Source organism: Melanotaenia boesemani, chromosome 1, assembly GCF_017639745.1.
Source record: "Melanotaenia boesemani isolate fMelBoe1 chromosome 1, fMelBoe1.pri, whole genome shotgun sequence".
NCBI classification, from domain to species: domain Eukaryota; kingdom Metazoa; phylum Chordata; class Actinopteri; order Atheriniformes; family Melanotaeniidae; genus Melanotaenia; species Melanotaenia boesemani.
The window spans coordinates 27,229,738-27,245,198 of record NC_055682.1 but is presented as its reverse complement, the minus strand read 5'-3'; the positions used below and the strand labels follow the sequence as shown (position 1 = coordinate 27,245,198).

The 15,461-nt window shown below is 38.0% G+C and overlaps 1 protein-coding gene across 5 annotated transcripts in view; it reads right to left on the bottom strand.

Annotated features, from left to right (window-relative positions):
• Positions 1–15,461, bottom strand: part of LOC121640410 (MAM domain-containing glycosylphosphatidylinositol anchor protein 1) — a 322,158-nt gene that overhangs the window by 259,000 nt on the left and 47,697 nt on the right. For all 5 annotated transcript variants that reach the window (XM_041986155.1, XM_041986145.1, XM_041986128.1 and 2 more), the window contains one exon: positions 5,857–5,996. In XM_041986155.1, the coding sequence (XP_041842089.1) occupies positions 5,857–5,996 (140 nt within the window). The remainder of the gene's footprint in view (positions 1–5,856; positions 5,997–15,461) is intronic.

The following is a 15,461-nucleotide window of genomic DNA, read 5'->3' as shown; positions in this document are numbered from 1 at the left end:
AATATTCTAGAGCTACCACAGACAACTCTAATGCCCAACTTAACAAATTATATATTTAGTGGTAAATATTAGTGCAAATAATTGTAAACCATCTTCTACATAATTTAGTCAGGCACACATTGTGAACACACTAATAATGACCAAAGACATCAAGCAAAGTCTGTTTTAAGCACAACAAACCAACATTTATGTTAGCAAAACCAGCACAAACTGACTTGTTGATTTTAAGTTGTGACAGTATGTTTCAGCTGTTAGATAGCTGTAGATGACCCCAGGCTAATGTCAAAGAGTACATTCATTCAAAGGAACCCTGAGGATCCTGGTTTGGATCTGTATTCTAAATGAATACTAAATAGAGGTAAAAGACTTTAAAATAAGGTTTGAGTTTTCATTCCTGCTCAAAATGATAAAACAATATGCATCTAGAATAAAAGAAGGAAATACCAGAAAGTACAAATTTTTGTATAGGCAGAGTTGGAGGTCCATAAGTGTAAGTGTGAGGAGGTATGGAAAGCTGTAAGGATGGATGAAGGAGACTCTAGGGTGAATAGGATCAGGTTATCAATGCAGCATGTGGAATGCAGTGGAAATACTGTAAGCCCAATGGGACCCAATGCAGAATGCTGCAGTGTGCAAGTCAAGCAGAATGTACTGGGACAGAGGTCAGCATACTCACTGTTTGCTTCTGTACCTGGAAAGCAGTCCTAATATCTTTTTGTCTCTATTTCAATGCATACAGTGTTTTATTTTCCAAGTGGTCGTGGTCACAGCATTACACAAAAATAATAAACGCCTGTTTGCCTGTTGCTGGGATTGCACAGGTTTTTATTAGGGTTGGGCATGTTAATGTGTTATCACATTAACTGATAAATCTGTTAACGTCAATGATGCTTACTGGCTCTGAAAACAAAAGAATCACTGGTTACAAGCAAAGGCACCACTTGCGAACAGGCAGGCAAACAATTGGGGCCCCGAGTGTAGTGGGCCTTACTCGGTTGGGTGACCAACTTTGAATCCCTACCTGAGCAGAGGCCATGTGGAGAGACTGTGTATTGTGAAGAGATTGTGAAGATAAAATATCATCTGGTACTGACAAAAGAAAAAAGAAAAGCAAAAAAAGACCAAGACAGGGTAAGTAGAGCAGATAGTACAGAAGCTAATTGAGCTCAGAGCAGCTCAGTGTGTCCTTCTCATTTTGGCTCCATTCACACTGCAGCTAAATTCTGATTTTTTTTTCCTTATGTGACTCATATCGGACTTTTTAAAGACTGACTGAACAGATCAAATCCATTTTTTTTAAATCCAACCCATATGTGGTCCTAGATCGGATACGTATCCCATTTTATCTGACTTTGACGTCACAGAAGTCAAACAATTGGCACAATTTTGATGTTTCGTGATTTGTGTTATTGCCTTATCTTATTGAAAATAAAAATGCAGACAAAACAACACTATCACTTTAAATATATCCACGGGTCGGGTTTGGTAATCATCCTAATGGGTTCAGGAGGGGGTGGGTTTTTAAAACTGGACCCATGCAGGACTCAGCACAGATGAACTCGGCTGCATTGTCTCTGCGATGCCTCTGTAAGAGCCACTGCTGATTAAAAGGCCATTGTTAACATTTGTGCTCTCCTTTTTCTCAGTCTCCTTCTTTCATTCATCAATTGGGCATTTTATCAGTTCAGAGTGGGCAAGTATTTCCAAATTGATTAACAGATGTGAAACATCCAATACATCCATAAATACTATGTGACATCCTGTAATCCTCTACAAATGCATGTCACTTCAGGGCCACATACCGTTCACACTTTAGCGTGATGAAGGTCACATTAATTTGATACTGTGAACGACCACATAAAAAAATGGTATTTCATTAAAAAAACTGATTTGAGCATTAAGACCTGCAGTGTTAACATAGCATTTGAATTCCTGAGCATTACAAGGCTGAAAATAAAAACAGATAACTTGGACAATACTCTTTCTTTAGTTAGCAAATAAAAGCTGTGTCTTCTTGCGGTTTGTTCTCGACACATCAGCCAAGCAGAACTTTTTTTTGTAGGGCACCAAGAAGTATTGCGTGATTGGTTGGAAATTGGAGGTGGGCATGGTTAATGCTGAAAGCGTGAAGCTGAAAGTTGTCACTCCTGCAATTCCACTGATGCAAAAGATTGAATACGTAGTTTTGATGAACAAGGCGGTGAGGAAGTAGGAAAATGAATGCAACATGTTTTTTCTTGGTCTTGGGGTCTCAAGAACAAAGTTCTTGCTTTTCATGGAGTATTTAACAAACTTTGCTGTGTAAAGAGAATACTGCTGTTAAAAGCTGTTAAAAAGCAGTTTGTTTGTTTGTAAACCAAAAATGACTGCATTTTCTTCATATAGCAGTACGTTTAAAAGAAAAGTGTGCAATACCTTGCTTTAAATTTATTATTGAATTTATAAACAACACAATTAATCACAGAAAATCATGCAATGAATTGCAATTGTCCAACGCTAATTTCTTATGAAAGCTTTATGTGGCAAGAGCAGTCTAAGCCACAATGTGCAAAAACAACAATCCAGGATCCAGATATAGATCAAACTTTTAACTCTGGCGTAAACCACACATATTTCTTTTAAGAATCCTACTTATTACCGAACAAAACGTAGCATCTGGAGGTAGTTATTTAATCAGACAATCTTTTGCAGAAGCACAACTCATAATCCTGCAGATCTAGTTCAGTTGCCTTCACTGGTGTCTTTGGGAGATGGTACATTAAGAGACAAGCAACACAAATGTGCAACTGACAAATGTGCACAAATTATTTATGGCAATCATGTCAGATCTCATCAAAATGTAGAAGAGAAGTGAGGAACAGATGGTGTCTTCTTGAACTTACTGTATTACATGTTTGGAGCTTTTAGCTGCATCTCACCGACTTTAACTGCTGTAGGCAAAGATGTTTGATAAAATAGAATCACATAATGTCACTTGTACCTGAATGGCACTTGTACTTGTAAGAAAGCTAGATTCTTTACCTACATCAAGGCCATGTATGTTTTAAAATTTGTGATGTTGAAGGTTCAGACTTTATCTGCTGCTCTGTTCGGTTGATCAATTCCGTTTTGATCTATTTGTGACCCACTTTTCCTTGACTTGTATTGCACATATCTTTCTGAGAGTGTGAAGCTGTTTACACCCACTTTGTGTTTCGAGACATTCATAAATGATTTAATCAAGGTATGCTGTTTCTACTTCCATTTTTATGTCCGAAGGCATACAGTCTTGAGACGTTTTCACTGCTGCAACTCTTTGCTAGCGTCAACTTTCTCTTTTTTTGTGTCTGCCTGCTTTTGTTTGTTAGTCTGGGTCTACATACACATCTCCTTACTGACAGAGACACACACATATATCCCAACACACACTCTCACTCAACCAGTATCTCTTTGCCAGAGGCAGTGTAAGTCTTGTTTGTGCAGCCCATATTATATTTTACATTCTGACAATGTGACTAAAGTGATCATTATTCAAAATACACTCCCACCTCCAACCCACAGAACAAGCAATCACTGACGCAATTTCCTACATCTTTGAACTGCTCCAGGGGAATGAACTTGTGTAGTACGTTATTTGGACTATGTTTAGTGTAATGATTATAATTTCAATGATGGTAAAAATAAAATTTACATTGAAAATTGTTTTTTTTTTTTTTGTTTGTTTTTTTTTCTTTGTTTTGTTTTGTTTTGGTACATGGTTTGTAAATGTGATTTGTATATGTGTGTGTATTTGTGTGCATGGGAAAGAGAGAGAAGAAAAGAAAGAGAGTGTGAGATGGATGGATTAAATGAGAGAGAGGGATGACAGCCATAATTACAGGCAGGTTAGGTCAGCAGTCCCGAATAAATTAGATATGATTGTTTTGTATCTGCAGAGTCCCACAATCAAGATGCTTCTTACACACACACACACACACACACTCTCACACACATACAGTGCATATGCATGTAAACACAAATAGAAGAAAACAAGGGCTAGACATAGGCACTACTTTATTCATGCTGATGTAATGCCAGTGGACATGCACCCGTGAGGAACACTGCTTTTCTCACCTCACACACTCTCACACAAATACACACAACCCCTCCGCAGTCACCTCAGCTCATTTTATATCCAGTTCTTTGAGCTCTTGCACAAACACGGTCTTACAGATGCACGCTTGCACATGCACTTTGGTCTGAAATGTTTTGCTAGAGCTCAGTCCAGGAAACCAGATGTGTCCAGATGTAGAAAGTAGCGTAACCACTCTGTACATGTGCTCTTCTATAAATGCATTTTTGTCTATGTTTGTATTCATGTGTATTTGTGTTTTCATGTACAAATATTTAGTGCTTAGATGCTCTCACATATATGATATTATGTTAAAAATAACACAATGTTCAGAATGTAACTCAATTTTAAATGAGCTAACTTGGGGCAGTTCAATCTTACATTAAAGTGAACATTAAATAGTCATTTTCCTAAATTAATTATCTGCATATTTCTATACTCATGATCATGCTTGCTATTCTTGAATACTACATTTCAATAAATGATATAAAGGGAAGGATTTGCTGGTGGAGTAGCTCAGTTTGCCCTGCTGGAGGCAAGCAGTGTAATGCAATTGTTTACAGAACAGAGCACATTTACCCAACCAGCTGTTGAGTGGAATTAAAACCATGACCTTTTAGTCACAAAGCACAGTCTCAGCTCCACTGCCCACCCCTCTTATCAAAACAATTTGAATAGTAGCAAACCAAATAGGGTGACAGAGTTGGTAACAACATAAAGGACTCAGAACAGAGTCCTTTTAAATCAAGGTTTAGCTGAAAGCCCTAAAGCAGGGTTTGGTTTTAACTAATGCCACTAAAAGCTGAGTAAATGATGAGATTGCATGACTCAGCACAAACTAAACAACACTGACACTATAAACAGGAGTAATGTGTCATGGGTACATCATATAACAACGCTGGCCAATACAGAGCATATTTTGTGTGAATGCTAATCATAGAATGTGTCCGATTTGCCTGCAGCCTTTTCAGTCACCAGCATGTTTTGCCCTAAAGTGCTGGCGTGAAACAGCCACACCACGTAAACAAAGTTTAACTGCCAGATTTCAGGAGTTGCCCATGCATCATAACAACATCAGTAGCATTATGAGACCTTAGGCTTCACTATATTTGTGTGAAGAAGAGGGGACTCAAGACAAAGAAATAAGCTAAAATTGGAAGATTTAGGTTTAAAAACGATGGTTTTTTTTGAAAAGCGAAAATTTAAGGACTGATAAAAGCTTATTGATTATTCTGACTGGCTGGAGGATGAGTGGGAGGAAGATGTGTGGTTCTGATCAATTACATCATTATTTATGTTGAGTCAAAAATCACCAGCTTGGGTGATTCCCTGCTTCATTTTTAATAATTTAATTCAAAACAACACAATTTAATTTAATGTTGGTTTTTCTTCTGTTTCTTTTCTTTTGTTTTGTGTTTTTCTTTTTTTGTTTGCTTGTTTGTTTTTGTTTTCTTCACATCAGTTTGTCTAAGCCATGACATTTTTTTTCAACCAAACTCAAAAAACGCTCACATGTCCTACAGTAAACACTAAGACATCAATTTTCCTGTCCATCATTTTAATGTTCATTATGTGTGGAGTTATTTCAGAGAGTGCAGCATGTTAGATTGCTGACAGGTTATGTTCAGAGACAAGCAGCAACACTGTCACAGTGTCCTTGAACAAGAGCTTCTGAACACGCCTGCACACTCGACCCAAGTCACTGTGGATCAGCCTGAACATGACAAACTGCACACATACCATCAGCAGGTGGGATGAGAACCTACCTGTGGCCGTGGGTGTCCTTTAACAATACACTGAAGTACCAATGTGTCTCCTTCTTTGATGGTGTAGATTCTTTCGCTTATGTTATCATCTTTGAAGTTACACGCTGCACCAGAGTGCACGATCTGGGCGTTGGCTGGAGCTGTGAACGCACCCACACACGGGCACACAGACACAGGCATGTGGCCATTCAGACATTCACAAACAGACACAAGCACACAGGAAGAGAAAGCACATTTTATATTTAGAAACATCACTGCAGCAACAAAAAGGTCATTCTCTTGTGGATCTATGAGTAATATGGTAGTATCAGTGACTGTTAAAAGAAAGTTATACTGCATGTGTACATTAGAAGAACTGACAGAATATTTTCCAGTATTCAGTATCCAGTATATTCCAGTTAACAAATAATGACCTAGCAAGTCTGTGAGGCTTGATGTGGAATTACTCTCTGAAATACCATCAGCACACTGACCAGAAGGCGTGAATTGAGCTAATAAAATCTCCATTAATTGTGTAAAAATGTACTGAATATGCACTTTATTGAAAAAAAAAAGTTGCTTCTTTTTTAATGGCGATAGAGATGTATCACAGAGGATCAGTGGCCATCAGCTTTGCACTTTTTTGTGATGTACTTCTACATTTGCTTTACTTTTGAGAAAGGTAAGAATGTCCATGTATGTTTTTTAAGTATATCAGATGATGTGATAAATATTTCATGAGGATGCTGTAAAAATAGATTCACAAAGAGACAAAATAGAAGAAGTTCTTGCAAGACTGTCATTAAGAAAACTTTCACTGTTGGATTTTGGATGCTGTCAGAATTGTTATGCTTCTTGTTTCTGCCTCCCCAAAATCTAAACAGGGTTTAAGTTGACATGCTTCACAGTTCCAACTGAGGACCACTGCAACAACCAATTATTTTGCTATGTCTGTCTCTGACTTGTTAATCTTTACTGTATTTGTGATAGTTCAAACCTATGTGGGTGGGTGACTGTTACCTAGGCCTGGGAATCTCAGATAAATCCTATGATTACAAGCAAATCTCGTTAATGTGAAAACATTTTGACAATTAGAAAATTTGCATTATGAAAGTATCTGAAACTCAAAAGTTATAGTGGAAAACTTTGTCATTGTTGTTTCACTCTATTTTCAAATAAGCTCAAACATGTATTTCTGCAATTATTAGAGCCAAAATTCAAAGCAAGATCTCATCTTGAATCATCTTGATGATCCTCAACAAATCTTCCACATTTATTCCTACTCCAGACACACAGGAAACAACCGTCAGTGACATCTGCTGCAGTAATTATGTATGATAGATGCATGATGGGATATCTCTGCAATTGCAACAAGTTTACCATCAGAATGTGCACACCGCTGACCCCCATGGAGGGCTGGCTTGCGTGCAAGCAACCTCAGATGGCTTTACCTCCCATTTGATGAGGGAAGACAGTAGGGAGGAGGAAGAGGCAGAACCAGAGTGAGAGAAACAGCGGGTGAGGAGGTAAAGGCCAAAGAGGAGTGTGAAACCCCAGAGAGAGCCAAGAGGGATGGGGCAATGCAATGATGTGATTAGCATCGATTCACGGGGAGAACAATCTTCACTTTACTCCACAACTATTATCACTGAATGATCTGAAAGAAAGTGGGTGGACGGTTCACTTCAAATATCAGCTTGACCAGAAAAACAGTAACAGCTAGCAACACCTGGAGCCAGAAATCCTGGCATGGGTTGCACTGCCTGGGCAAAGTTTAAGTACACACTTAAATGTTTTCTTGCATGGCCTTTACCTTTGATTAAAAAACAGATTCTCAGTGATATCATTTAAAGAAGTTTGTGTAATAACTCAATATTTATTCATGTCCAGAGTTGTGTTAATATGCACCAGGATCTTGCAGTGATGACGGGAGATAAAGGTGTGTAAAGTCTTCTCCACAACGGCCCAAAAACTTTTAGTGGATTTAAGGGCCAGACTCTGTGGTGCCAAACCATGTGTAAAAATAAAACTTATGTTCCCTGAACCACTCTACTATTGTAACCCGGTAAATCTTTTCTCTTTTGTCTTTCTTACCATTAGACACGAGGATATTCTAAAAAAAAATAATAATAACCAAGTGATAATTGAAAAAAAAAAGCCTTTCAATATATTCAGATACTCAGCCGAGCTCAAATCTAAACCTGACCAGCTGAAGCAACTTCTGATTTTAACGCTGTCTTCACAGGTTTGCTCAGTAGGTATGAGGCCCGATTTGTGCAGAACTTTGTCTTCCACTCTTCTAACACTTTGCGTCCATTCCTACTGGGACAAGGTAAATCTGGATTCATGAGACCACATGACCTTTTTCCATTGCTCCAAACTTAATGCTCTTTAAGAAACGGAAGTAATTTCTCATTAATTTTAGTGAGAAGTGGATTTTGAAGGCTTACACAGTTATTAAGTCCTGAAATCTTGAGATTTCTTTGCATATTGCATCTGGAAATCCTCTTACCTTTACTATCTGGTCTTTTAAAACACTGCCATTAGTTCTTCTGTTAGTTTCCTGTGATTTGATCTACCTAAAAGTTTAAGTGATCACAATCATTCAAGATTTTCTTTGGACCAGATTTCATCATTTGAAGGTGATTCACCACCAGGGCCGGTTCTAGGAATGCATACATGAGGGGGCAGGCATAAATTTGAAGGGGGCACTATGAGTACATACTTCAGCATTTTCTTGTTGTTGTTTTTTAAGTGTTTCTTTAACGGAACTGTGCTGTTAGTGGAGTCCAACTTCAAAGAAATGGATTGCACTTTGTCAGGCCTCTACTCTAAGACCTGTCCAGCTTGGGTGTCCCACCTGAAACCAAAGCTCCTGCTGGTATAGCTCTTAGAGTCACTGAGGCACGCAAACCCCCTGACCACAATAAGGTGGCAATCCCTCAGGGGGGGAACAGAAAATATCAATAACAAAATGAAGTAAGAAAAAAGAAAAGAATGATCCATTATCAAAGCTTTAACAACCAACAAAATAACAATTGCCCTATTGGACAGCCATTAGATGTCTAAGCATTTTGAATAAATTTGAAACTAATAACAATAAACTCAACTATCTGTGTGTTTGTTTCTGTCTGTATATAGACCATAATGATTAAAGAATCAGCACTACCTTTTTTAAAAGCTCTAAAAAATGGATGCATCATGCAGGAGGACTGAATGAAACTTTCCAAAGTGGGTTTTGTGGCCGGAGTTTTTTTTTTTTCTAACTACAACTCTCCAAGATCGGAAATGCACATTGTCGTCTGTTTAAGCTGAGGCATACATGAAGCTCTGAGCTGAACTGCTGAAAGCAGCGGGAATGTAGAGTGAAACTTTCTGTTATTTTTTTCTTCAAACTAGCATGCTGAACTAAAGGCTGGGCGGAGCTTGAGGGGTCTCATATGCGCAGCTCGTTTTCCCTCAGTCTAGTACCGAGGAGGCAGTCACATCTATGGCCCGTGCGTGATTGATCACTGCTCCTACTAACAGGCGTAGACACGTTTAAATAGAACAGAAACAAACCCCAGTTGACAGAATAGATGCAATAAATACGTCTGTTATTATAAGTATTTATTCAGTATCGCTACAACACATTTAACAGAGCTTTACTCTATAAGTTTTACCGCTGGAGCTCAGCAGCCGCTCTCTCTACGAGGGGGAGAAATATGACACCGCAAGATCAGGCTGTATGTCAACTCATTTGCATACTAAACACTGATTGGTTGTTTTCTGTGGTGGTGGGAAGGACTTGTTGAAGACAGTACAATGGATCCTGTGAAGCTCCGACACACAGAGTTCAGTACAGAGGGGAGAGAGCGTTTGGAGAGATTTGCCCATTTCGGCGCATTTGATTGAGGGGGCAGAATGTTTGTTTGAGGGGGCACTGCCCCCTCTTGCCCCTGCGTAAAGCCGGCCTTGTTCACCACTATCTTTCTAGGTTTTTAACAATGTAATGAACAGTTCTTAACCCAGTTTTAGTAGTTTCCACAATCTCCTTCGGTAGTTTTGCTTGATGCAGAGCAATGATTAAACCCTTCTAACAAAGAGTAGCATCTATCCCAAAAAGCACTAAAAAGAGATAATAACCAAATTAATCTCTCTTTCTATCTCAATTACATATGGCCATTAAAATCTGTGTTACTGCTTTAGGTTGTGACTCTAAGCAAAGCTGGTAAATGCCGCAAAACCTGGGGCCTGTACTCTGATGAAAGCTGAACATACCCAACTTTTTATTCTTCAGTTTTGCTTATCTCAAAGACCAGAATCACACTAAGAGGTTATATAAAGATGAAGGAGGCTGATTACACGTGGTACTAAGATACATCCTGTCCAATCCAATCGCAAGTGGGCAGCTCTAATTGCATCAGTTTGTTTTCTCAGTACATCTTCACATGCATCTCCTGTGACGACATGCAATTGGATCTCATGCATGTTTGCTTATTATGCAGATAACCACACAATGTGTGCCTTGGGCAGGAAACAGGAACAAGTCAGTAATAAGTCTACTTGAGTTTCAGCAAAACCCTGAATTATATTTAATGATCTAAACAATATAATGAAGCTTCATATGTTTGGAAATTAACTAACTTTTTGTACATTCTCCTGCTAATAGCTGCATTCTGGTAAACATTTCAGTGTTTGTTATGAAATAAATGTGATATGAGTAGGAAGTTTAAAGGAAAGTATGAAATTAAAGATTTATGATGTTGTATAGCTCAGTGTCAGAGCACTTGAACAGAATGAAGACACACAGAGTAAAGCTTTGAAATTATGAAGTTTTCCTTTTAAACCAGTCTGAATAAAAATCTAAAATATGATGAAACAAAAAAAAACTACAACTCTACAAAAAATGAGCATCAAGATGGACAAAGGCTTGGGTGATGTGTTACAGTTGATGCAAAAACAAGGACAGGAGGTTTTCTGTGAGTGATACATCCTGTATGCTTGGAGTCTTTCATCCTATGAAAACTTGTTTGCCTACTTACCAGCTCTTGGTTTTATGTTGTCATGCCAATGTTGTCAAATGCATCCCATTCCTGTGTGCATTTACACTTGTGGTCAGTTCAGCCAGGACAAATTTCACTACCAGCTTTTGACAGTATTGAGGTGATCTGTCATCCCAGTATGACACAAACTATGAGCTCATTCACCTATTAACAGGTCTGGTGTTTGCACCAGATGACCAATCAGAAATATGAGTACAAAGGGGCATATTTCTCACAAAAAAAAAAGAAAAATCAAATTGAGGCTTATAAAAATATAATCCAGGCTGAAAACAACAGCTGCTGGAGTCAAAAAGTCAGAAAAGAAGAGGACTAGACAAAAACTACAGACTAAGTTAATGCATTAGTTAAGAAGCTTATCACAATCATTGTCACATCATTAGGGCTGAAAAAGATCTAAATACTTTAATTTTAAATTGAATTAAATTTATTTTGTTGTCTTCATTTATTTTAATGGGACATAAAACAAATAGAACAAATATTAAAAATTGCTTATCACATAAGGTCAATAAGTAAAAGACTTCAGAACTTTACTCCAATTTAGGTAAGCAGTTTCCTGTGCTGAGAATCTAAATCTCTCATACCGATGCTCTTCTGGAAATGGGTTTATCTGGTTTCCATCTCTAAGAGACCCTCTTGTGATCCTCGCTTGGGAATGAGTGGTTATTCCATTTTCTGAGTGAAATGAGAGGTCTGTGGTTGGTGTATTTCTATGCACCAATCTGTTATCTTAAACATAACCTGCTATGTGCAGGTTAGGCATGTATCATAAGTCAACATAGCTTTGTGCCCTGGTGAGAAGTGAACAGCTATCCTAACCACGAAAACCAAAGTTTAAGCTTGAGGTTACCTTCCTAACCCCAATCCTGCTTCATATATTAGATGCCCGTATTATGTAATAACACTTTAAGCTCTTCTATAGAGTTTCAGAAGTATGAAGTAAAAGGAAAATCTTCTTACTGGAGCCTTACAAAAATAAAATACATCTGCACTGTGATGTTGCAGACAAGTGAAAGCAATCATCTAAATATTTATGCCCTACTCTCATTGTTTTGTGTTTATTTTCTAAATGTGCATATCATACAGAATAAAAGAGAAATGCAACAGCGTTTGTGTATGACTTCAGTGCCTGCTGCTTAAGCTTTTGTCTGTTTGTGTGTCTCTGGGTGAGTGATTGCGGATTTCAGCTTGTGCACTTGTAGAGATGCGTTTGTGATTGAGGCTTAATGTGACTGAGGAGCTCATCAGCTGAGGATTCAATTAGTCCCTGCCTCAGTCTTTTCATTATTCTTCCAAAGACATCTTTACAGAACCACAACCATTTTTTAGACATCACAACCCTCAGAGGAACTAAGCGAAAAAAAAAATAAATAAGAGTTACATCTCAAACACTTCAGGCCTCAGTCAGCATGTCACTATTGCTGTCAAAGCTCATAACAGTGCAATTGGAAAAAGACTAATAAGAGGTTTTAGAAGTAGAAAAGTCTCTTCTGTAAGAACTAACATGGCAGCACAGCTTAGATTATTCAGTTTTTTTGTTTTGGTTTTTTTTTTTTTTGGTTTTTTTTGCTAAACTAACTACAACACTTCTGGAGCACTGTCCTTTGGACAGGCAAGACTAAATCGGAGATGTCTGGCAATAATGCACAGTGCTATGTTTGGGAAATACAAACTCATCAAAACATCACAAAAGCGCTCATACTGACTCTAGTATAGGGGTTACCATTAAGCCTTGTATTTGCCAGAGTTGTCTAGAGTCAAATATGAGACCATCTGTCTGACAGCTCAATCTTGGCTGAAACTGAATCATGCAGCAGGACAAGAATCTCAAGCTCTTCAGCAAATCTACAAGAACATTACTAAAAGAATCAAGATGTCACAATGTCTCAATGTGCAGATTCTAACCTGACTGAAACACCAAGGTGGGACTTTATAGAAGCTGTGCAACTGAGGCAATGGTATGAAAAAGAAAATTCCTGCATGAGGATGACAGTCTAATGCTTGTAGCACGACTAATCGGATTATGGGGGGTACTCTGTTTCACTGACTGCTTCTGTACTGTAGCTTAGTTTTTCTTAAATAAGTAATGCCATGTAATAATTTACTAATGTAATAATGGGTAATATTTCAGGTTTTGTTCACCGAAGGCTTTATTCACCTCATATTAAGACCTGGTAAGCACTAGATTTTTTTCTTCTTATTTCCTGACGCATTAAACCTCAGAACTGAGAAGTGTACTTTTTTGTCCCCACAACTGCACATACAAACACCCACCACCAACATCACTGCACTCTCACTCCTGTGTTAAGTGCTTTCCTTTAACCAGCACACAGACTTAATAGAAAAGTTAATTGTGGAAAATGTTAACGCACACATACTTTATAAATTAAAAGTCCCACATAAGTTACAGTTTCAGTGCAACTGTGCAGCAGATTGCATAGACTATACAGGATATAAAACATATAATCCACAATGATCTTTTTTTTTTTTTTTTGTAATGCACTGCCTCAAATTCAAACAGTTAACAAAGTTTACACAAGAGAGCTGCTCACTATAATTGCATCCTTAGCTTCATGCTGGAAACCGAGTCGACCCAGTGAGCAGTTGGGGTTTAAAAGCCTTGCTGCAGGGCACACTGATGGCAGGTGCTGGGGGAGGGAAGTCTGTGTCTTATTTAGTCTCTCTTCTCTAACAATTTTCCAGCTAGCTTACCTACCAGTAAAGTGGCTGGCCCACTAACAAGCAAAATAACTCTGGGCAACAGCTTCCCCATTGCAAATCTCTATCAATCAATCAAAGCAAAATATCACCTTTGAACGGATAAAAGCCTAAAAACATTAAGCAGTGTAAATGAGTTGGGGTCCCAATATCTTAGAAATACTGAGGGCTAATATAAATGGTGAATAATTGTCTCCATACAGCTTATTGGCATGTCTGCATTAGTTTTCCTCTCTGGAGAGGGAGGGAGGTCGGACAGAGCGGCTCCTCTGTCTGCTCTCGCCTCCGGCAGCTTGGCTGCTTCAACTGTCTGATCGACTAAAGAAAGGCAGACTGCAAGAGAGGAGAGGGAAAGAAAGGAAAAAGAGGGGGAAAAAAGACAAGCATGGGAAATGGAAAGGTTAAGCAAAAAAAAAAAAAGAGGAAGAAGGCAAGAAGGAAGACAGAAAACAACCAAAAAGCACAACTAGAGGCCAAAACAACTAAAACAGGAAAAAAAGGTGAAGATGCACAGAAAGAGGTAAGAAAGGAGTCAAATTGGAAGTGAATAATGAAGAGTGAATAAGACTTTGAGCATGAAACAGGGAGAGAGGAATAAATTACTGTAACCAGGGATTTGATAATGCAGTTGAAAAGATCAATGGGGAGAGGCACTTAAGGTGAAAGAAAAAACAAGGAAGCAGAACAGAAATAAATGGTAATAAGCTATTGACAAGATAAAGAATGAAGCAGATAAATTACAAAAAAGAAAGACTATCTGAGAAAATCTAATACCCATCAACTATCATCTGCTCACTTACCCCTGCATTTCACCTGATAGTTGCATTTCTCTCCATCTATGCAGTTTTGCTCTGTCCCTCGGGTGTCTTCGTGTCACGCTGGGAGTATTTCAGAAACAGAGCATATTGTCTGCCCAACTGTACCAGTCACATTCAGTTAGGCTTCTGCTCTCAAACACCCGCAGTTAATTTCCACACCTTGTCCACTCTGGTGTTGTGTAAAAAAATCATTATTTGCACTGTCATATAACACCTTGTTTTTTTCCAGTTCCTCAACCTCTTGTTATCTTTTTGAAATCATCTAATCTGTTCTTTTTTTTTTTTTTTTTTAGAAGTTTTTTATCTTATGTTAGACAATGATGTGATATGTGATTCTGGAGGGACGTTTTTGAATGTTTTTCTTGTTTGTTTGTTTTCTTTTTTTGTTTGTTTGTTTTTGTTTTTGTTTTGTTTTTTTGTTTTGCTTTGTTTTGCTCTGTGCAATTTTAGGAGGCTTCCATTACAAATATACCAGTTCCAGACATTAGCAGAGCAAACTGCAGAGCCATTTCTAGGATGCCCCTGACACTGCACATCTGGTGGGATCACAAGCAACTTCTAAAATGAGGTAGAAGTCCACTTTGAGCATAAATCAGACTCTTATAAATAATAAACATCAGAACAAGATTAAAAATTACTAATAACCAACAACAAACAAATATGACATTATTTAACATAGAGAAATATGTATCCAGTTTAGTTGTTAAAAAATTAAAGCAAACATAATAAAAAAAAAAAGCTTTAACAGTTACTGGAACAGTTTTGTAAATTAGTCAGAACTGCAATAATTCAGTTAGTTTGGAAAATGATCATCAGTCAAAACAAGCTGCAGTTTTGAAGCGATCTATCTCTCTCTGATGACTCATCGATCAAAACTGTTGAGAGGGAAGCTTATTGGAACTGTTGCCTCTGCATTATTGGAAACTTTTCTGAGACATTCAGTGCACATTAGTTGTAAGTGAAATATAACTATTGGCAAATGCCCCGTCTGATTAATTGATTTGTCATAGCCTGCCATGTTTGTTTTTGTTGAGGGGACAGGACATCC